The 21,415-nt window shown below is 44.8% G+C and overlaps 1 protein-coding gene across 1 annotated transcript in view; it reads left to right on the top strand.

Annotated features, from left to right (window-relative positions):
• Positions 1 to 4,968: 4,968 nt before the first annotated feature.
• The window catches only part of cpne2 (copine II), a gene marked incomplete at both ends in the record, with an annotated part of 87,980 nt that continues 71,533 nt past the window's right edge, over positions 4,969 to 21,415 (top strand). Inside the window, 3 exons of the mRNA XM_079260365.1 lie at positions 4,969 to 5,145; positions 19,589 to 19,768; positions 19,976 to 20,050. Coding sequence (XP_079116491.1) covers positions 4,969 to 5,145; positions 19,589 to 19,768; positions 19,976 to 20,050 — 432 coding nt within the window. The remainder of the gene's footprint in view (positions 5,146 to 19,588; positions 19,769 to 19,975; positions 20,051 to 21,415) is intronic.

Raw genomic sequence — 21,415 nt, 5'->3', positions numbered from 1 at the left:
TCCCTCCAATCCCTCCTTTTCTGCCAGATAATAATCAGACCTATGTCTAGTTTTGTTCCAGCGTTCTACGGATTGATCCTCAGTTGCCGACCCTCTGCTTCATGCCCCTGGATTACCCTCCTTGCCTTGCCCTCGACGGACACCGCTACCTTTCGGATCTTCTGGTTACCGACCCTGCCTGTCTTTGGATCTCTGAGCCTTGTCTTTGCCTGGATGAGTATTTTGCCATCCTGTTTACCTCCCAGCTGTTGCCTGGTTTCTTCTGCAGACCACTCCCCTGGACTGATCTTCTGTTCATACTCCTTCACCAATAAACTGGTAATTTGTCCAGAACTCCCTGTGTGTGGCTGAATTACGGATCCTCAGGGTAACTCATTACAGATATTGCCTCAAATTGGTATTTTTTTTCTGAGGATTTCATGCCTGTTCGGAGGGTATGCTGCAAGGAAGATTTTTCTGCATATTTTTGCTCTTTCAAGGCTTGTTATGATGAGTCTCCATGGCAACGAAAGACTTGTTTACAATCAGGATCAACTGATTAACTTCTCCCAAATCAGGACTAGCACCGAAACAACACATCAAATCCCGATGGAGTTAAAAAAGAAAGAGAAGAGGATGCAGAGTGGGAGTCAAAGAGCGAAGAAAACTATTGAGATTTAAACCATTTCACCCGACCGTCGTCATGGGTAATGTGAGATCGCTAGCTAACAAAACGGACAAGCTGGAGATGCTAACAAGGTCTCAGAAAGAATACAGAGTGCAGTATTATGTGCTTCACTGAGACATGGCTGCATGAACACATCCATGACTGTAATGTGTCTGTACCGGGCTTTAAAACGGTCCGTGCAGGCTTCAGTAGACAACACAGCGGAAAGCTAAAGGGTGGTGGAATTGCAGTGCTGGTTAACCAGCATTGGTGTCATCCTGGACATGTTACTGTCAAGGAGAAGATGAGCACAAGGGACATGGAACTGTTAGCTGTGAGCTTCCGTCCATATCATTTACCCAGAGAGTTTACCTGTGTTATTCTGGTAGCAGTTTATACAATACCTGGTACCGCACCAGACACAGCCTGTGATGTCATCAGCTCCGTCGTTGCTCGGCTACAAACACAGCATCCAAACTCATTCATGGCGATCTCCGGAGACTTCAACAACATCTCCCTCTCTGCAACTCTACCAACATTCCAGCAGTTTGTCAGCTGCTCCACCAGAGAAAATAAGATCTTGGACTTATTTTATGCAAATATGAATAATGGACACAGTTGTTCTGCCCTGCCTCCTTTAGGAAGATCTGACCATAATCTGGTTCTTCTCACCTCCACCTACAAGCCCATCGTTCAGCAGCAACCAGTCATCACAAAGACTATCAAAATCTGGTCTGCTGAAGCTGAAGATGCTCTTAGAGGAGGCTTTGAGGCTACAGACTGGAACGACCTCTGTGAACCTCATGGAGATGACATCAACGCCATGACTGAGTGTGTGACAGATTACATGAACTTCTGTGTGGACAGCATCGTCCCAACAAGAACAGTGAGGTGCTTCCCCAATAACAAACCCTGAATCACCAGTGACCTGAAAAAGCTGCTGAACATCAAAAAGAAAGCCTTCAGGGATGGAGACAGGGAGTTATTGAGGGCAACAGAAAAACAACTTGAAACACAAACTAAGAAGTGCAAGGAGGACTACAGGAAGAAGTTAGAAAGTCAGTCATGGACCAGAACACAGCTTCATCTCCCTCCACATCAGGACATCCTGAGACCTCCACCTTGTTTGTCCTGCAATCAGGTTATGAAGCAACTTGAGAAACTGAACCAGAACAAGGCTGCAGGTCCAGATGGTGTCAGTCCCAGAGTTCTCAAGACCTGCTCAAAACAACTATGTCCGATTCTCCAGCACCTTTTCAACACCAGTCTGAGACTAAATAGAGTCCCAGTGCTGTGGAAAACCTCCTGCCTTGTTCCAGTGCCTAAAAAAACACAACCAGCTGAACCAAGTGACTACAGACCAGTTGCCCTGACATCTCACATCATGAAAGTCCTGGAGAGACTCTTACTGGCTCACCTCAACAAGCAAGTAAACACCTTTCAGGACCCATTACAGTTTGCAAATTGTAATGGACTTGGGGTTGAAGATGCCATCATATACCTGCTCCAGAGAGCACACTCTCATCTGGACCATTCAGGCAGCACTCTGAGGGTCATGTTCTTTCATTTCTCAGTGCTTTTAATACCATTCAGCCTGCTTTGTTATTTGAGAAGCTCCATAAATTCCAGGTGGATACCTCCACAACCACCTGGATCTATGACTACCTCACAAACAGACCCCAGTTTGTGAGACTGAAAGGTTGTGTATCTGAGATGGAGGTCAGCAGCACTGGTGCACCACAAGGAACTGTACTCTGGCCATTCCTCTTCACTCTGTACACCTCAGACTTCCAGTACAACTCTGAGTCCTGCCATCTGCAGAAATACTCTGATGACTGCAGTTGTGGGGTGTATCAGGGATGGACAAGAAGCAGAGTACAGAGAACTGGTCAGTCAGTTTGTTAAATGGTGTGGTGACAATCATCTCATATTAAATAGCAGCAAAACAAAAGAGATGATTGTTGACTTCAGGAGGAAGAAGAATAAACAAAGCACTGTTTCCATCCTGGGAGAGGAGGTGGAGGTGGTGGAGGAGGATTACAAGTATCTTGGAGTTCAGCTGGACAACAAACTGGACTGGAAATGCAACACTGACTACATCTACAAGAAAGGTCAGAGCAGACTGTACTTCTTAAGGAAGCTGAGATGGTTTAACGTCTGCACCAAGATGTTGCATATCTTCTATAAGTCTGTTGTGGAGAGTGCAGTCAGCTTTGCAGCATCTGCTGGGGTAGTAGCATCAGAACCAGAGACTTGAAGAGAATCAACAAACTGATCCAGAAAGCTGCTTCTGTGCTTGGAGTAACTCTGGAGCCGCTGGAGCTGATTGTCCAAAGAAGAATGCTGCACAAGCTGATGAAGATGATGGAGGATTCTTCACACCCTCTCCATAACACAGTGATGAAACAACAAAGTGTGTTCAGTGAGAGGCTTCTTCAGGTCCGATTTAAGACCGAAAGATACAGAAGATCATTCCTGGCAGCAGCCATCAGCCTCCGGAACAAGACCTCCTGTCGTTAATTATTATTATATACTACAATATTGAATTTCCCTTTGGGGATTAATAAAGTATTTTTCATTTCTATTTCATTTTCATATATAAATATATATATATATATATAAATATATATATATATATATATATATATATATATATATATATATATTTATATATATATATATATATATATATAGCGCTCCCTCACTATTCCCTTGACATTTTTTATACGACACAAGCAAAGCTAAGTTGTAGAAATAATTACAGGAAGAGATCTCATATTTCGTATCCAGTATTTTGATGTATTTTCCATTCTCAACATGACTTGCTCTCATCAGTCTAAAACTCGTTACATCCTCCATGAGAAGCTTCGTCTGAAGCCGGGAGGGATCAATCTCTGCTTTTTGTACAATGAAGCTGCTTATTTCGTATTTAACAAGCAACTTCGTCCGCGGCAGGGCGGGTTGTGCACGCGGCAGGGTTTGTGTATTTTAATGTCACGTATTGTAAAAATGTTTGTGTTTTTTACCACCTCAATCAGCTGTTTAATAAAAACAATCCGTTTTACCTGCAACAGGAAAAATGCGAACCTCAAATGTCCAACCAATCCAACCAAACTTAACTGGCTGCTGGTAAAATGTGTGCCGGCTTGGTATTTAGTCAGCTTAATGAAGCCTTAACCGGGCGTTCGCCCCCTGGTGGTCGGCAGACTGCTGGTAGAGAACCTGAGGGATCAGAGACGCTGCAGCAGAGCTGCGTTTTGAATGGAAATATCGTTGACAATCAGGTTCATTTAATTGTGGCCTCCCAAATCATGATCATGATCAAAATCCGATTAATTGTGCAGCCCTAGTCCTGATGGAATGGAAATACTCATCCCCAGTCCAGTCCAGTCTGGTCCAGTGCAGTCTGGTCCAGTCTCCCATGTTTGCTGTCTTACATTGTCAGGTTTTCTTGTGTGAGTGCATGCTGTTTAGTTTCTTCATAATTCTGTGAGTGCAAATCATCTGAGTGCACCTTCCTCCTGCCTCATCTTCCTCCGTTTGGGTCCTTCCTCCTCACTGCCCCATGACACAAAGGACACTAAGAAAACATCTATGACTATTTTCCACAGGACAGATAGAATGACGGGTTTCTACGGATCTGTCTTTGAGCTTAGTGGGAAAGTTTCACATCCTGTGTTCCACACAGGATCCTGCAGTAGCTCCAGGTTTTTATGCATGGATGGGAGCACAACATGCAGAAATGCAGATTTTTAATGATTTTGCTGGGGTGAAGCACCTCGCACATGTTTTTAATGTGTCACATGGAGGTTTTTCCACTGACAGTATGACAATACGCTTTTTTCCCGATTTGATTCCGATTTTTTGGGTGCTGATTTGATTTAAATTGCAATTCTCACAATTCTTTGGTTTTGCTGATTTTTGTAGATTAAAAACAAAATAAATGTATAAAGCTTTTCTTTTTTTTTTTTTTTTGCTCATCATTTTTCTTAATAAAAACAACCCAGTAGCCAGACCATCATTCTGCTGCTGTAATGCCCCAAGAAGACAAATAAAAAGATCAATAAAAACAATAAAAATGACAAAAAATTTTATGATGGATTATTTTTACATGTTTAAAAAAAAAATCTATTTTTTAACAAAAAATAAATTCTGAAGCAAAAAAAATCCTGATTTTGATTTTTCAATTCGATTTTCCAGCCCCTACTGACAGCCACAGTGATGGAGATTTTTACCTCTTTGCAAACCAGGTTGTGCAGCTCGCTCTTTCCTGATTCCCTGCTGTCTTTTCTTTCCCTCAAGGTGACTGGCGACCTGAGACCATGGCCTACACGCTGGGCTCGGCACCCGACGGTCAGACCCGCAGTGTCGGACCACAGCACTGCGTCACCCGGGTTGAGCTGTCCGTCACGGCTGCCAACTTGCTGGACCGGGATGTAGCCTCCAAGTCGGACCCGTTCTGCGTTCTCTTTCATGAAGTGGATGGAAACTGGGTGGAGGTACAGTATCAGTGGCGTGGGTGGATGTGAGATGATAAGACTGGACTGAAGAAGAGGAGGGTTTGTTTTCATAGAACAGTTGGAAGAATGTGTAAACCCTTCAACAGCAGAGCTGAGCTGATTTATGAATGTTTGCATGAGAAGTTGTGAATCGCGGCGCTTCAGCGGTTCTTTCAGCTGCAGGAAGGTGGAGCGAAGTGGAGGACATGGAAACATTCTCCCAGCGAAGGAAACGAGTGGAGGATTTGGTTTGTCATCATCGCTGCTCTGCAGGCCGTGGCCTATAGGTTGTGAACCAGATCCAAACTCATGATGTTTTGACCATCTGGCATCAACAACGACACGCTGAGTCCAGTAAAATGTTGCAACATTTATGAGCTTTCTTTCACTGAAACACTGCAGATTGCTCTTTATAACTGCTGTTTGGGTTTACTGAGGGCGTTGTAGCGGCACTCAGGATATCTCACTGACTTACAGCTCTGGTTCGCTGAAAACTGAGTTCAGATGCAGGAGCAGGTCGAAGGCATTTTATAAACACAGGAAAAATGGAAAACCCTGAGAGAAGAGAGCGCTAACGAAGGGACAGAACATCAGAGGAGATTTTAATATTTAAAGCTGATAACTTCATTTAGGTTGCCTGACTGAACCAAGGCGACGTCATGCTTCTTATGAGACCTGCTGCTGTTTGGCTGAGCAGGTTGCAGAGGGTCCGACATTCAGTTCGAATGAAATTAAATGAAAAAATAACAATCAAATAAAGGAGGGATTTTTAGCAAAGGGGGGATTGCGAAAACTAAATGCCACCGGCATGTTTTTATGGAGGTGGAGGAGAAGCTCAACGATTCAGAAATATCTGAAAGAACAACACTTCTGAAAATGATGACGTACAGAGTTCTTTTGTAAAAATCATTAGTAATGTGTCTCTTTTTTTTTTTTAATTTTCATTTTTAGTAGACTTTTTTTAAATTACAGAACAGTAAACAACGAAAACAAAACAAAAATTAATTAAATAAAAATAGGAAGAGTACCGTTGAAAAGTAAATAAAAAAGTAAAGACCATAGCCACATAAATTGTTATGTAAAGTCCGATCTTATGAGTTTCACATTTCCATCTATTTTGACCAGATGTCATAAAAAGAGTCTCTCTGGAATCTAAGGGTGAGTGACAATTTTTCCATAATGTAAATTTCCTGTGTCATATTGATCCATTCTTCAACAGTTGGAGGGTCCGGTTTTAGCCATTTTCTGGTTATGACTTTCTTACTTGCAGCAAGGAGAATCCACAAACAAGGAACAATCTTTTCCTTGTTTCTCCAATCTGTTACGTTTATATTAGCCAAGTAAACATTTTCAAAGTTACAAACTATTTTAGAACCAAATACATTGTTAATGTGTTCGCATACCTTTGACTAGTATGGTCTTAAATGTGTCTCTTTTAATAAAAAAATAAAAAACAAAAAACATTTTTAGTGATACAAACTCAAACATAGGAAGGTAAAAAAAAAAACAGTTAAATTGATGCATGTTGAGCCAGAACGTGGAATCAGCTGCTTCATGCTGAGCCTTTAATGCAGTTTGTGTCCAGCAGCTCACACTGGTTAGCATCGATTCAAACATGAAGGGGGACATGTCCTCCTTCTACATTAAAAGACAAAAATCAACCAGATTTTTCTCGATTTAAAGAGAAATCCCATTTATGTAATACAGTCCTGTGTGTGTGTGTGTCTTGAGTGTGTGTGTGTGTGTGTGTCCCATTAGAATCAATAGGAACCTCTTCATCAGGTAAGACGTTTGCATGAATATAACATATTTACAATAAAGCAATATAACAGTTTAAAGATGGCAAGAAAATGAGTAAACATGTACTCTGAAAGTAAAAACGTACACAAACCTGTAGATATGATTTACATCAGGAATAGGCAACTCCGGTCCTGGAGTGCCACCTTCCTGCAGATGTTAGGGGTTTCCCTGCTGCAACACACCTGACTCAAATCAATGGCTCATTAGCAGACTTGTTCAGAGTTTGATGTCAAGCTCTGCTAATTCGGTCTGATGTGTACCAGGTGTGTTGCAGCTTAGAAACTCCTGACATTTGCAGGACTGTGGCACTCCAGGACCGGAGCTGCCTTTTCCTGATTTAAATGGTCACCAGTATGATGCGTTGACTGGAAACTGCTGCTGCGTTGTGACTCTGCAGGAGTTACTCACAAAGGAGTTAAACCAACAACGGATCTCATGTTAAGAGATGGTATACGTCCTTCCGTAGCTCGTCGATGTCGCTTTCAGCTGGTCTGCAGCCGTTATGACGATACGGCTTCGTCGACACGTCTGGGACGGGATGTGGAAGCGACGCTTTGAAGCATGATCAGGCTGACGCGGCTGATCCAGATCTTAAGTCGTGATGCGTTCACATGTGCAGTCAACTCTGTGTTTCTTCACGCTGCGCAAGGAGAAGACGAGGATGAAGTTTCGGTGTGTGTAGGCTGCGGCCTCCAGGCTTCTCAGCAGCGAACAGCTGGTCAGCGGGGCAATCTGGCTTGTGTTTGTTTCTGGGCCTGTGTGTGTGTGTGTGTGTGTGTGTGTGTAGGCGAGTGCCTCGGGATGCAACTAGCTGTCGGTCAGCAGGGCATGTGCCTTGGATGTGAAATTGCCAACAGTTACCATGGCGACGGGAAGGGAAACAAAAAGCTTGGTGCTCCTGGAGTGACGGAGGAGGCGAAACGAGGCCCGATCCGTTTCTCGGATTTTATCCGCGGATTTCACTCACACTCTCAGCTTTCTCACCTTCTCTCACCCCCTCCTGTTAGCTTTGTTTTCTCTCTCCTTCTTGCTTCGAGTGTTTTTCCAACTCCTGTCACCTTTCTGTCTGTCTCTGTCTCAGTTTCTGTCTGCATCCGTCTGTGTTGGGAGATAGAGACGTGAGAAGCAGTTGGGTTCATGTGGGGGGAAGTAAAGGGTGACGGCGTGACAGAGGGGAGAGGAGGAAAAGGGGAGGAATGGAGAGGGAAGATAAGAAAAGAGGAGGGATGAAAGACAAAAGAGGTGACAGCATAAATGAATAAAAGCATGAGGAGAAGCGGTGCAGGAGAAGTTTGGGAGACTGTGATGGTCCAGAAACAGGAATCAGTGCTGTTTAAATGACACGACACCCAGTTAGCACTCTACTTGGCAATTTTCTAAATCCTGTGACTCTTCTCCTCCAAACTCCAAATCCTAATCTGCACACGTGTTATGAGCGCAGATCTAAGCTTGTAGCACCCCGAGTGAGAACTCACACAGCGGGGTGTTCTCTCAGTGGGGCTTAAATCACACGTTTAGCACACTGCAAAGTGCAGCCTCATGTAGCCTTCAAACCTTGTTTGTTGGATCTATTTTTATGATGCTAAACCATCTTTTGTGTTACATTTCTGCTTTATGACCCACATACAAACAGAGTTGGAAAGGAAGGGGCTGAACGTGGCATCTTCCAACACATTATCACGTCCCGTAGGTCGCCAACGATTGGAAATAAATCAGCCTGAATTAGGCCGATGTGGCTTCAGATAGCTGTGGAAATGTCAACCTGCAGTGACACCAGATTGGGTTTGTCCACCAGAGAGCACAAAATGTCCCACTCTGTATCTAGGTCTCAGTCCTGGTCCTTGGGGACCATTGCCCTGCATGTCTTAGTTCCTTTCAGCACAGCAGCTAATAGAGGTCTCTGCAAACCCGCTAACGAGCCATTCATTCAGGTTTGTTACCGAGTGACCCCTAAAACATGCAGGGCAGGGGTCTCCGAGGACCAGGACTAAGAAACTCAGCCTTACGAGGATGTACTTCAAGATTGGATTTTTACTTTTTTCATGTATCTTCACAAGTCCACAGAGGTATATAAAGTAGAAGTAGATCACTAACAGGCACATGGACCTGCAGTGGAGCTGAGCTGATTACATTCAGCTGGTTTAGTGACTGGTTGGAAGGAGCTGCTGGACTGGATTTCTACTTTCTACTTCTACTTTATACACCTCTGCAGGTCCAGTGTAATTAAATAGCATCAGTAATGTGATCTGACCTCACAGTAAATCTGTAATAACAGCTGTGTGTCATGGCAGTACATCTCTTACAGATACAGTCACATCATTTGATGAAGTTTGAAAAATACTTAATAAATACAAATACAATTATAAAAAACTTACTATTTTTACACTTTAAAATAAAAAAATAAAAAAAGTTTGGTCAGCTGACCTCTTAGTCAACCTGATGATGATGATGATGATGATGATGATGATGTAGAAAAGCAGATCAGCTCAGTGGTCAAAGGGTCAGACAGACAGACAGACAGCTGCTTGTCTGTTGGCCAGGAGATGATGTGATCACACAACCCTGTGCTGCTGCTGCTGCTCTTTGCTGGTTTCCAGTTAAGATTTAATTTGACTTGTATTTTATTATATTATTTTAATTATTATATTATTTACTATATCATTTTTTTAAATATATTTATTATTTGCATTTTTTATATCATTTTATATTATTTTAATATATTATTTTATTTATTATTGTTTACTATATTATTTTTAAAATATTTATTATATGCATTTTATTATATGATTATATTTGATATTATTTTATTTATTATTGTTTACTATATTATTTTTATATATTTATTATATGCATTTTATTATATTATTTCATATTATATTATTGTTTGTTGTTGAATGTTATTTGTGTGTTTATTATCAGACTGAACAGCAGCTTCAGGTTGTGGAAACCTTCTGCAGGCCTGTAAATAAACTTTGACCCTGTGAAGTGAGAGTTGGGGTTCAGTAATTCAGATCTTCCTGATGTTCCTTTAAACCTCTGACTTGTGAAGGTGGTGGGATAGGAGGTGTGGGAGCAGATCCAAACCTCAGCAACACCTCTGGTGAACCTTCTCATGCTCAGTTCCCACCTTCACCCACCGCTGCTCTTATCCATCATCCGTTAGCTTTCTGTCTGCATCATCCCCCTTGTCCCTCCCTGTCTCCCACCCACCTGTACACCCTCCCCATCCCTCACCCCCCTTCCTTCTCCCTTACCCCTCTGTTGTTTATCAATGTGTTCCTGTATTACCCTTCTGTTTGATCTGTTTCCAAATCGGGGATCTCATAAGCAAGGGGAGGATGGTGCCACCATCTTCCACTCAGCACAACATGATGGCCCCCCAGGTGTCCCCTCCCTCCCTCCTAACCTCATCTACCACATAACTCCTCACTGAACTGCTAAAACTCACATTTTTGTGCTCCTTGCTCCTCAAAAACTCATTGGATCCCTGTGAGTTTGGCAAACCAAAAGGTTCCTTGATCATTTAAAACCGATCGTTCAGATGCGACGGAAATCGTCCGTATGGGATGATTTTAAAAGACAAACTGCGTCCTCAGCTCATCCATTCAAACCTTTTTGTACTGAACTCGTCTTGTTTTCCTGGTTTTGTCTCTTCTGAGCAACAAAGATGAGAAACTGCTTTTTAAATCCTGAGTTCAGGCTCATCTTTAAAACATCCAGAAAACATTAAGTCACAAGAGTCCTTTCATGCAGGATGAATGAGGCAGCTGGAGTATAAAATAATTCCAGGTGTGTGATTTCATATTTGCATCCAGTTATTTTGTCAGAAACAGAATCTTTCTGTCTGAAACTGTTTCAGTGATCTGACTTGTTGGTTCTGTTAGTAAACATGTGGAAGAAAGAGAGATTGGAAAAAGCATGAAGCGTTGCAAGGATCTGATTCATTTCCATAGCTCAGAGAGCCAGGTTCAAATCCACTGTGACACATATATGAGCTGCAAACTTCAGCCTTCTGGGCTGCCATCCTGTCCTGCTAATTTCAGCGTTTAAGCCGTGAAGTGCAGCCATTCTACTCGACTCTGTTTGCATGCATCAGACAGAAGGATAAGAGCTGTAAGCGCTGAAAGCAGGCCCAAGTTAAAACCCTTTCCCAGCTGCAGGGTGTCTGCAGCTTCTCTCAGATCTTCACTCCCGATGCTTTCCACAACCAGAAATATCAAATGTTTTGGGTAGAGATGTTCATGTGGTATGTTAAATAAGCATTTTATGTTTTTTGTCTTATCTCCACAGATGTCATGCAGTAGTTAAGCAGACTGGTGAAACAGTGGAGAATTTTAGCCATGTGTAATTTGTAGCTGCCAGATAGAAGAAATTAAAAAGATAATGCATCACAAATAACGGGGGTGTAATTAGGAGCTGAAATGCTAAATAGCAGCTATTGTTCTCTGCATGGGTCATTAACTGGAGGTTGTTGAATGGGAAATGGTTTCTGATTTATTTGACAAAAAATGTAATTCTACATTATGTTTCTAAATCTGCCTAAAATGACAAAAGTTAGAAAGAATTAAAACCTTCGGAGCTCAGAAAAGCAGACTGAAAGTGGTTCCTGCAGTTTGTGCAGGCTGCTACATGCAGCAACAATGCTTTATGCTAAATGCTAAAATAAATCTAAAACTTGCTTCCTGTGAATGCCAAACACAAAAGAGTTTGTGCTTAAAAAACAAAACATTGTCGTTTTTTAACTGTTTGAAGGTGCGTTCAACTCAACAACCTCGTGTACAGATGCTTTAGAGTTCTCTGGAGTCCACATTTGCTAAATGTGACTAAAAAAGAGATGAAGTGATGGTGGCAGAGATAATTGTGTTAATAGTAAGCCAAAGTGATGCAAACATGTTTCTTTTTTAAATCTTTTTTTTTCTTTTTGCATCAACGCCTTCGAGCATTGTCGCCTTCTAGTCTCCCTGTAGCACGGTCGCCTTTTAGTATCGTCGCCTTGCAGCATCGTCGCCTTGCAGCATCGTCGCCTTTTAGCATCATCGCTTGCGGCATCGTCGCCTTGCAGCATCGTGGCCTTGCAGCAGCGTCGCCTTGCAGCAGCGTCGCCTCGCAGCATCGTCGCCTCGCAGCATCGTGGCCTTGCAGCATCGTGGCCTTGCAGCATCGTGGCCTTGCAGCATCGTGGCCTTGCAGCGTCGTCGCCTTGCAGCGTCGTCGCCTTGCAGCGTCGTCGCCTTGCAGCGTCGTCGCCTTGCAGCGTCGCCTTGCAGCGTCGTTGCCTTGCAGCGTCGTCGCCTTGCAGCATCGTGGCCTTGCAGCATCGTGGCCTTGCAGCATCGTGGCCTTGCAGCATCGTCGCCTTGCAGCATCATCGTTTGCGGCATCGTCGCCTTGCAGCATCGTGGCCTTGCAGCATCGTCGCCTTGCAGCATTGCAGCATCGTCGCCTTGCAGCATCGTCGCCTTGCAGCATCGTCGCCTTGCAGCATCGTCGCCTTGCAGCGTCGTGCCTTGCAGCGTCGTCGCCTTGCAGCATCGTGGCCTTGCAGCATCATCGTTTGCGGCATCGTCGCCTTGCAGCATTGTCGCCTTGCAGCATTGTCGCCTTGCAGCGTCGTCACCTTGCAGCGTCGTCGCCTTGCAGCGTCGTCGCCTTGCAGCGTCGTCGCCTTGCAGCGTCGTAGCCTTGCAGCGTCGTCGCCTTGCAGCGTCGTCGCCTTGCAGCGTCGTCGCCTTGCAGCATCGTCGCCTTGCAGCATCGTCGCCTTGCAGCATCATCGTTTGCGGCATCGTCGCCTTGCAGCAGCGTCGCCTTGCAGCATCGTGGCCTTGCAGCATCGTCGCCTCGCAGCATTGTCGCCTTGCAGCATCCTGGCCTTGCAGCCTCGTGGCCTTGCAGCAGTGTCGCCTCGCAGCATCGTCGCCTCACAGCATCGTGGCCTTGCAGCATCGTGGCCTCGCAGCATCGTGGCCTTGCAGCATCGTGGCCTTGCAGCATTGTCGCCTTGCAGCATCGTCGCCTTGCAGCATCGACGCCTTGCAGCATCGTCGCCTTGCAGCATCGTCGCCTTGCAGCATCGTCGCCTTTTAGCATCATCGTTTGCGGCATCGTCGCCTTGCAGCATCGTCGCCTTGCAGCATCGTCGCCTTGCAGCATCGTCGCCTTGCAGCATCGTCGCCTTGCAGCATCGTCGCCTTTTAGCATCATCGTTTGCGGCATCGTCGCCTTGCAGCAGCGTCGCCTTGCAGCATCGTGGCCTCGCAGCATCGTGGCCTCGCAGCATCGTCGCCTCGCAGCATCGTGGCCTTGCAGCATCGTGGCCTTGCAGCATCGTGGCCTTGCAGCATCGTGGCCTTGCAGCATCGTCGCCTCGCAGCATCGTCGCCTCGCAGCATCGTGGCCTTGCAGCATCGTGGCCTTGCAGCATCGTGGCCTTGCAGCATCGTGGCCTTGCAGCATTGTCGCCTTGCAGCATCGTGGCCTTGCAGCGTCGTCGCCTTGCAGCGTCGTCGCCTTGCAGCGTCGTCGCCTTGCAGCGTCGTCGCCTTGCAGCGTCGCCTTGCAGCGTCGTTGCCTTGCAGCATCGTGGCCTTGCAGCATCGTCGCCTTGCAGCATCGTCGCCTTGCAGCATCATCGTTTGCGGCATCGTCGCCTTGCAGCAGCGTCGCCTTGCAGCATCGTCGCCTTGCAGCATCGTCGCCTTGCAGCATCGTCGCCTTGCAGCATCGTCGCCTTTTAGCATCATCGTTTGCGGCATCGTCGCCTTGCAGCAGCGTCGCCTTGCAGCATCGTCGCCTTGCAGCATCGTCGCCTTGCAGCATCGTCGCCTTGCAGCATTGTCGCCTTGCAGCATCGTGGCCTTGCAGCATCGTGGCCTTGCAGCATCGTCGCCTTGCAGCATCGTCGCCTTGCAGCATCGTCGCCTTGCAGCGTCGTCGCCTTGCAGCGTCGTCGCCTTGCAGCGTCGTCGCCTTGCAGCGTCGTCGCCTTGCAGCGTCGTGGCCTTGCAGCATCGTGGCCTTGCAGCATCGTCGCCTTGCAGCATCGTCGCCTTGCAGCATCGTCGCCTTGCAGCATCGTCGCCTTGCAGCATCGTCGCCTTTTAGCATCGTCGCCTTTTAGCATCATCGTTTGCGGCATCGTCGCCTTGCAGCGTCGTCGCCTTGCAGCGTCGTCGCCTTGCAGCGTCGTCGCCTTGCAGCGTCGTCGCCTTGCAGCGTCGTCGCCTTGCAGCATCGTGGCCTTGCAGCATCGTCGCCTTGCAGCATCGTCGCCTTGCAGCATCGTCGCCTTGCAGCATCGTCGCCTTTTAGCATCGTCGCCTTTTAGCATCATCGTTTGCGGCATCGTCGCCTTGCAGCAGCGTCGCCTTGCAGCATCGTCGCCTTTTAGCATCATCGTTTGCGGCATCGTCGCCTTGCAGCAGCGTCGCCTTGCAGCATCGTCGCCTTGCAGCATCGTCGCCTTTTAGCATCATCGTTTGCGGCATCGTCGCCTTGCAGCATCGTCGCCTTGCAGCATCGTCGCCTTGCAGCATCGTCGCCTTGCAGCATCGTCGCCTTGCAGCATCATCGTTTGCGGCATCGTCGCCTTGCAGCAGCGTCGCCTTGCAGCATCGTGGCCTTGCAGCATCGTCGCCTCGCAGCATCGTCGCCTCGCAGCATCGTCGCCTCGCAGCATTGTCGCCTTGCAGCATCGTGGCCTTGCAGCATCGTGGCCTTGCAGCATCGTCGCCTTGCAGCATCGTCGCCTTGCAGCATTGTCGCCTTGCAGCATCGTCGCCTTGCAGCATCGTGGCCTTGCAGCATCGTCGCCTTGCAGCATTGTCGCCTTGCAGCATCGTCGCCTTTTAGCATCATCGCTTGCGGCATCGTCGCCTTGCAGCAGTGTGGTTCCTTCACTGCTGTCCGACACAGTGATGATTGAGATAATTCATCTCCACAAGCAGCAAAGATGCACAGTTTGATGTGTGTGTAAAAAACCACAAACCTTGAACATCTGAGAATGAATCATAACGCAGAAGCAGAAGTGATGAAGTTATGATGATATGACATGAAGGAGGACAGGTGCTGGAGGACAGAGACAGATGGCAGGCAGGTCCAGTCCAGCCCAGATGGAGAAAACGTGGAGCTGGTGTATGTGTGGGAATGTCATTGGGTTTTGGGGAAGTGAAATTACATCTGCCTGCAGGTTTACCTTTTTGTGCTGATGTTTAAATGACATGAGTTCCCTGCTAAAACAGAGGTTTCCTGATTCGTTTAAACATGCAGAAATAGCCTGAATATGGATATGAAATAAGAAAATGTTACAATAAATAACTGCCTGCTTTCAGCATGGAGAGCATCTCAGTTCCACAGGCCTACATTCAGTCAGGTAAGATTACCTGCACAGCGGGTCGTTACTTAGATCAGGTGTGTTAAACTGTCTAGTCCTGGGAATAAAACAGCTACTGTGAACATTTAAAGAAAATATCGACTGAAACATATTTCATAGTAGAGCTGGGAGATATGACCAAAATCTCATATCCTAATATAGGTAATTTTATATCCCCATAACGATATACATAACCATATAAAACTATTTGTGTAATGTTGTGTCAGTCATCAGTTATATGTCAGATGTTCTTGGCAACAGCAGCAGTGATCTCCTTCCATCTGCAGGAAATACCTGTTGCAGCGTTTGCATCTTTAGTTTATAATGAGCTTTCGCCTCCACTTGATGCTGCTTTTGCTGCTTTTGCTTGTTGACTGTATTCTTTATTCTGTATTCTGTACCCTGATTCCTGTGCAGGTGATAAAATGAGTTAGTTGTCGGAGTTCGTTGTTGGGACTGTGAGCTAGTCTGTTGTCGGTTCTACGTCGGTCTTTTCTATATCCAAACTGCATCCATGCAACAGAAATTTACCCTCTTTTATGAACAAGCTCATCAGTTTGGGTTGGCTGCTCATCTTTTAGTGAATTATCCTGCTCTGAAACACGTCTGCTACCGTCTTCCTCCATGTTTGTTTATATATTGCAGCGTGAATGCCGTAAAGCAGATCTTGACGTAAAATACTGCAGTAAAGCAGCTTATCGAGGCGTAAACGATAAAGCCTCATATGAAACGATACACATTGTCTGTCGTTCAAACAATACGTCTCATCATCATGAGAGAGAGGGAGTAGCTTGTGGGGAGCATAATTTGCCTCCATTTTAAGATAAATTTTGGTTTTCATTTTGAAGTCTTGGGAAGTGTGTGTGTTACAACAGTCTCTATTGCTCTATGTGTTCAGCTCCGTCCAGACCTCTACCAGCTGAGCACATTGTTGGATATTCTTGTCGACGTTCTGATCAATCTGAGCTCTTTTGGCAGTGTGATGATGACCCAATCAGCTTATTTTATACCATTTATTGATTACTTGTCAATACTTATTATTTCTGATCTATATTTTGATTTGATTTGTATTTTCATTGATTCCAGTCTTTTTTCTTTTTGTTCAGTTTTTCCTGATTAGTCGTGCAGTCTTATTGCATTTGCATCAATGTTAATAAACTCTGGCATTAATTGCGTTGTGGCGGGAAGCACGGCAGCCTCACAGCGTTGCACCAGTCTCTGCCACAGACATACCAACTCCTTCTCTGGCCCCTCGGTGTCAATCGCCTAAATACTAATCATCCCCACCTGAAACCTGTTGGGCACCAGCTCCACATTCACTCTTCTTCTGGCCTCCCCCCTTCTTCCTTTCTGTGGCTCTGACTCCTGACTCCTCCCTTCATATTCCAGCGTTACATTGTGTTTAGTGAGATTATTCCCGGCTTTCTTCTCCTGAATGGAAGTCCTGCTAACTCTGCTATCTGTCTCTGAGTGGTCCTTTCTAACACACAGCCAGTAGGTCGCTGGTTTCAGCCTCGGCTGCAGAGGGGTTCATATATCCTGAGTGCCCTTTGGCTCAGCCCTCTGACCGAGGAGTTGTTTGTCGTTCTTTGTTGGGCCTGCAATAGCCTGCTGACCTGTCCTGGGTTTACTGGTGCTAATTACTGGGACAGGGACTGAATCAGCTGAAGTGGTGTAGAAAATGAATGAAAGATCACTTAGGTCACTTCCAGATTTTTTTTATTTTCTCTTAAACAGACCTGCTTAAAGTTATTTGTGCCTCAACATTTTTTTTTATGTTTATGCTTTTTTGTGATGCTATTAATTTATATATTATACCCGTTGGACCTGTGACGGACTGGCGACCTTTCCAGATGTACCTGCCTCTCGTCCAATGATTGCTGGGATAGACTCCAGCTTCACTGCGACTCTTAATATGACAAAGTGTTTCGGAAAATGAATAAATGAATTGTTCTTGTCATGGGTTTGCTCCACACCAGGGTTATATTAATCAATAACCTTTCCAATCTTTGTGTTCCCAGTTTTTGTTTTGTGTCACTATTCTTATACTTCAGAGTTAAACTTAACATTCGGTGAAGCGGAGATTAAGACAATCCTCTCATCCCCAGTTTTCCTTTTCAGATTAATATTTTGCTCACTGTTGCTTAAATTTTTTAGATCAGAAATGAACATTATCAAACTGCAGGAACTATTTGTATATCGATGATGTGAAACTAAATGTTTTTACACGGATGCTCCACTTCAGCAACAAATCATTTACAAAATATCCAAGAAGCAACTTATCCGAGTCAACAATGGACTGATTTTATTGCTGTGCTGCATCTTTGGCTACCAAAGAGTTTAACAGCCAGCTACAGCCTAAAAGTAAACAGCTGTTTCTGTCATCCTGCACATCCTGGCATTAGTTTTGTTTTCATCCTAAAAGAGTATGACAACCCAGAATGTCATGTTTAGTTTAATGTATGTGAATCAGCACACGGACAGACGTGATTCACCACAGTGTTTATATTTCACAGCCAGCATCATCATTGCATCAGTGCTGTAACTATTCAAATTGCTTTTAGATTTGCTCTTATTCAGAGGTAGTGGCAGGCTAAATAAGCTCTGACCTCTGTAATGGCAGGTCAGCACGCTGTTCGTCCCAGGTGAGTCAGACTTCAGAGTAACAAGGTCAATCGGCATTAGTCATACATGCTCTTATTTCGAAGAGTTGTAGTAAAGAGCATGATTATCACGATGCTTTTAAAGACACCCACAAACTCTGGGCTGTCTGAGTGCCGTCTGTGAACACAACACAGTGGGGAACTTTAACTCACACGACGGTAATAAATGAAGATCTTTTCTGTGGATGAAGGTTGACCACACAATGCAGAACTCTTAGCATCATGGTCTTTATTTAACTCTTTGTATAGAGCACAATAAACATTTGGAAAAGTGCAGAAAACTGTTGTGTTTATTCTATTCTATTCTATTCTAATGGACTGCAAGTCCTGTAGGACGCAGGTCTTAGCATGTAGCGCTACAGGCTTTTTTTTTTCACCCCACATTTCTGTGATGAAATACAAAGAATAAACCAAATATTTGTTGCAAAGAACTGAGCTAATTCTCAAACTCCTCAGAGAAATGCAGTTTAAGTGCAGAAGTGCTCCTTAAAGAGCTGAGTCTTAAAAGTAGGCAAGGACTCTGCAGATCGGACAGTGTTTGGGAGATCATTCCACCATCATTGTGGCACAACAGAGGAAAAGAGTCTGGCCCATGTAGTGGCGGGAAAACAAAGCATCTTTCACTGGTACAGCATAACTGTGGAGAGGGAGTGTAGGTCTGGATTAAGGAGTGAAGGTAGACGGGAGCCGTTTGAGTTATTGTTTTGTAAGCCAGAAGCAAAGCTTTGAATTTGATGCATGCTGCGACCGGAAGCCAGTGAAGAATCATGAGCAGCGGAGTGACATGAGCTCATTTGGGTTGGTTGAAAACCGCAGCTGCGGCATTTTGGATCATCTGCAGAGGTTTAACAGAGCATGTAGGCAGACCTGCCAATAGGGAACTGCAGTATTCGATGCGTGAAATGACCAGAGACTGAACCAAAAGCTGAGCCGTCTGTTCTGTCAGGTACGGTCTGATTCTCTTGATGTTGTAGAGAGCAAATCGGCAGGTACGGGCAACCGAGGCAACGTGGATCTTAAAGGTCAACTGGTCATCCACCATGACCAAGATTCCAGGCAGCAGACGTAGGCACAAGTATTATAGAGTCAAGCTTCACATTTAATTGCAGATGTAAGGAAGGATTGGCTGGGCAGACAATGAGCTCTGTCTTGGACAGATTGAGCTGAAGGTGGCGAGCCTTCATCCATGCAGAGATATCAGCAAGGCAAGCTGATATTGTCATTGAGACGGTTGTGTTGTCTGGTGTGAAGGAAAGGAAAAGCTGAGTGTCATCAGCGTAACAGTGGTAGGAGAAGCCATGAGAGTGTATGACTGCCCCGAGTGACGAGGTGTACAATCAAAAGAGAAAAGGGCCGAGCACCGACTGTCTGTAAAGTGTTGAATATCAACTTATTTGGACAATACACCAGATATAAAAACGCTAATGTGCTCTGCAGGTTCGTCAGCTAAAAATATCATTAAATGAGATTGTTAAAGGACTGTCCAGTTTATTAAATAGATAGTGAAACATCTAGATGTTATGATGAGTACAACCTCAACAACCAGCTGTGATTCAGTTTTTTCATTTTGCTGAAAAAACCCTTTTTAACTCTTACTTCTTGTCTGCAGCTGGGGCGCACCGAAACAGCCGTGAACAACCTGAACCCGGTGTTTGGAGTGAAGTTCCAGGTGGATTATCACTTTGAGGAGGTCCAGAAGCTTCGCTTCGCCATGTTCGATGAAGACAAGTGTGCCACTCAGCTCTATGAACATGACTTCCTGGGAGAATTCGTCTGTACACTGGGAGTGGTACTGAAAAACTTCTTTGCATTTAGATCTTTATCTGACTACTAGTTTCAATTAAAAAATCTTTAAAACTTCCCGATCTGGAGTTACTCAGGCGAAACATTTTATAAAGTTGTCCAGTTCAAGCCCTTTTTTCCTATGTGTGTTTTGTAATTTATCCAGAAGGTAAATGATTGCTGTCCTGCTTGTCTCTGTCTGTCTGTCCTCTAGATTGTGTCCAATAAGAAACTTCATAGACCGTTGATCTTAGCCAATGGGAAGCCAGCTGGCAAAGGATCCATCACGGTAAACAGCAACACATTCCTGACAGCCACTTTCCATGTTTTATAAGCTCTCTTTAGTGCTGCTGGCACACACCTGCATGAACGCGTCTAAATCCATTTTCACATATGAATTTCTGGGATGTTCAGGAGAATGTGCAGATAGCATGATCCAAATGCTTCCCGCGGTGATGCTTGCACCTCACAGCTGGAAGTGTCACATTAACGATGCATCACTGTTCTGACGTTGCAGAAAACTGGACATGATTTTTTACATATAGAGAATAGAAGATGGAGCCAACATTACTCATTTTATGAATTTATCCACAGTAATAAAGACCAAATAAAAACCAGCTCATAGGCCAGCAGAAACTGGAGCAAAGCAGCAACTCTTACTGGCTGACATGCTGGATGCGCCGAGAGATTCGCCAGTGTTTGAACATAATCTCACCTGCTGCTTTTTGGGACATAATACGAAGAATTTGGGTGCAGGATCTCTACATCAAGTCCTGAGCTAATGTGCAGACGTTGGCATTCTTACGCACTATCCCTCCAGTAGATCTCTGGAACATTCCCAGATTTATGAGGAAACTAATACAGGGATCTAATCTTAAACATCTGCTCACTCCTGCAGTTAAAAGACATCCAGTCATGTCAGTGACAACTTGTTGGTGGATCTTAACTCCCTATTTCCCCAGTAGCATGTGTTGTACACGTAACGTATTAAATGTGTGCTCATCAGCTGATCAAGCTGATTAAGTCATTTCTTTACTTCAAGTTTCAGGTTCATCTTCAGAGTTGGCAGTGGTGTGTATGTATACACGTCACATATGAGGAAACAGCATGAATGGCTATTAATAGCATTATTTGTCATTTGTGGTACTATTAATCACCATTCTATGAGCTTATTATGCTAGTTTAACATGTTTTATGTAAAGAAAGTGTAAACTATAGTTTTTCTGCAGTGTGATGTGTACACGGGTGTTATTCTGATCTGGGATTTACACGTTTCACTCAAAATCTGAATTAACTAAATAATAAGGGGTTTTTTTTTCGCTTTGACAAAGCTGATATTTATTGTAATGTGTGTCGTAGGTGAAGAAATGAAACTGTTTAGTGTCTGTACTAAAAACTTCCTTTATTCTAAACCCCACACTGAACCGTTGCCTGAAGGAAAACCTGTAAATCTGTAAGTATTCATGTTGTTTGGGGCGAAGCAGGGAAGGTCAGGGAGAACTTATTTATTATTGGAAGCCTGGCTTGTCTTTCTTGCGTTTTGGCCCCAGCTGGTACCGAAGCTCCAGCTGCTCTTGTTTTGCTTGCAACCATGGTATCATGACTTGAACTTTTGACAGTACAAATAACAAATTCTCCCTTAGCTTTTCCTCCT

This window comes from Telmatherina bonti (assembly GCF_933228915.1).
Source record: "Telmatherina bonti genome assembly, chromosome: 2".
NCBI classification, from domain to species: Eukaryota; Metazoa; Chordata; class Actinopteri; order Atheriniformes; family Telmatherinidae; genus Telmatherina; species Telmatherina bonti.
Note: the sequence above shows the minus strand (reverse complement) of the source record. Positions and strands in the feature narration are given on the sequence as shown.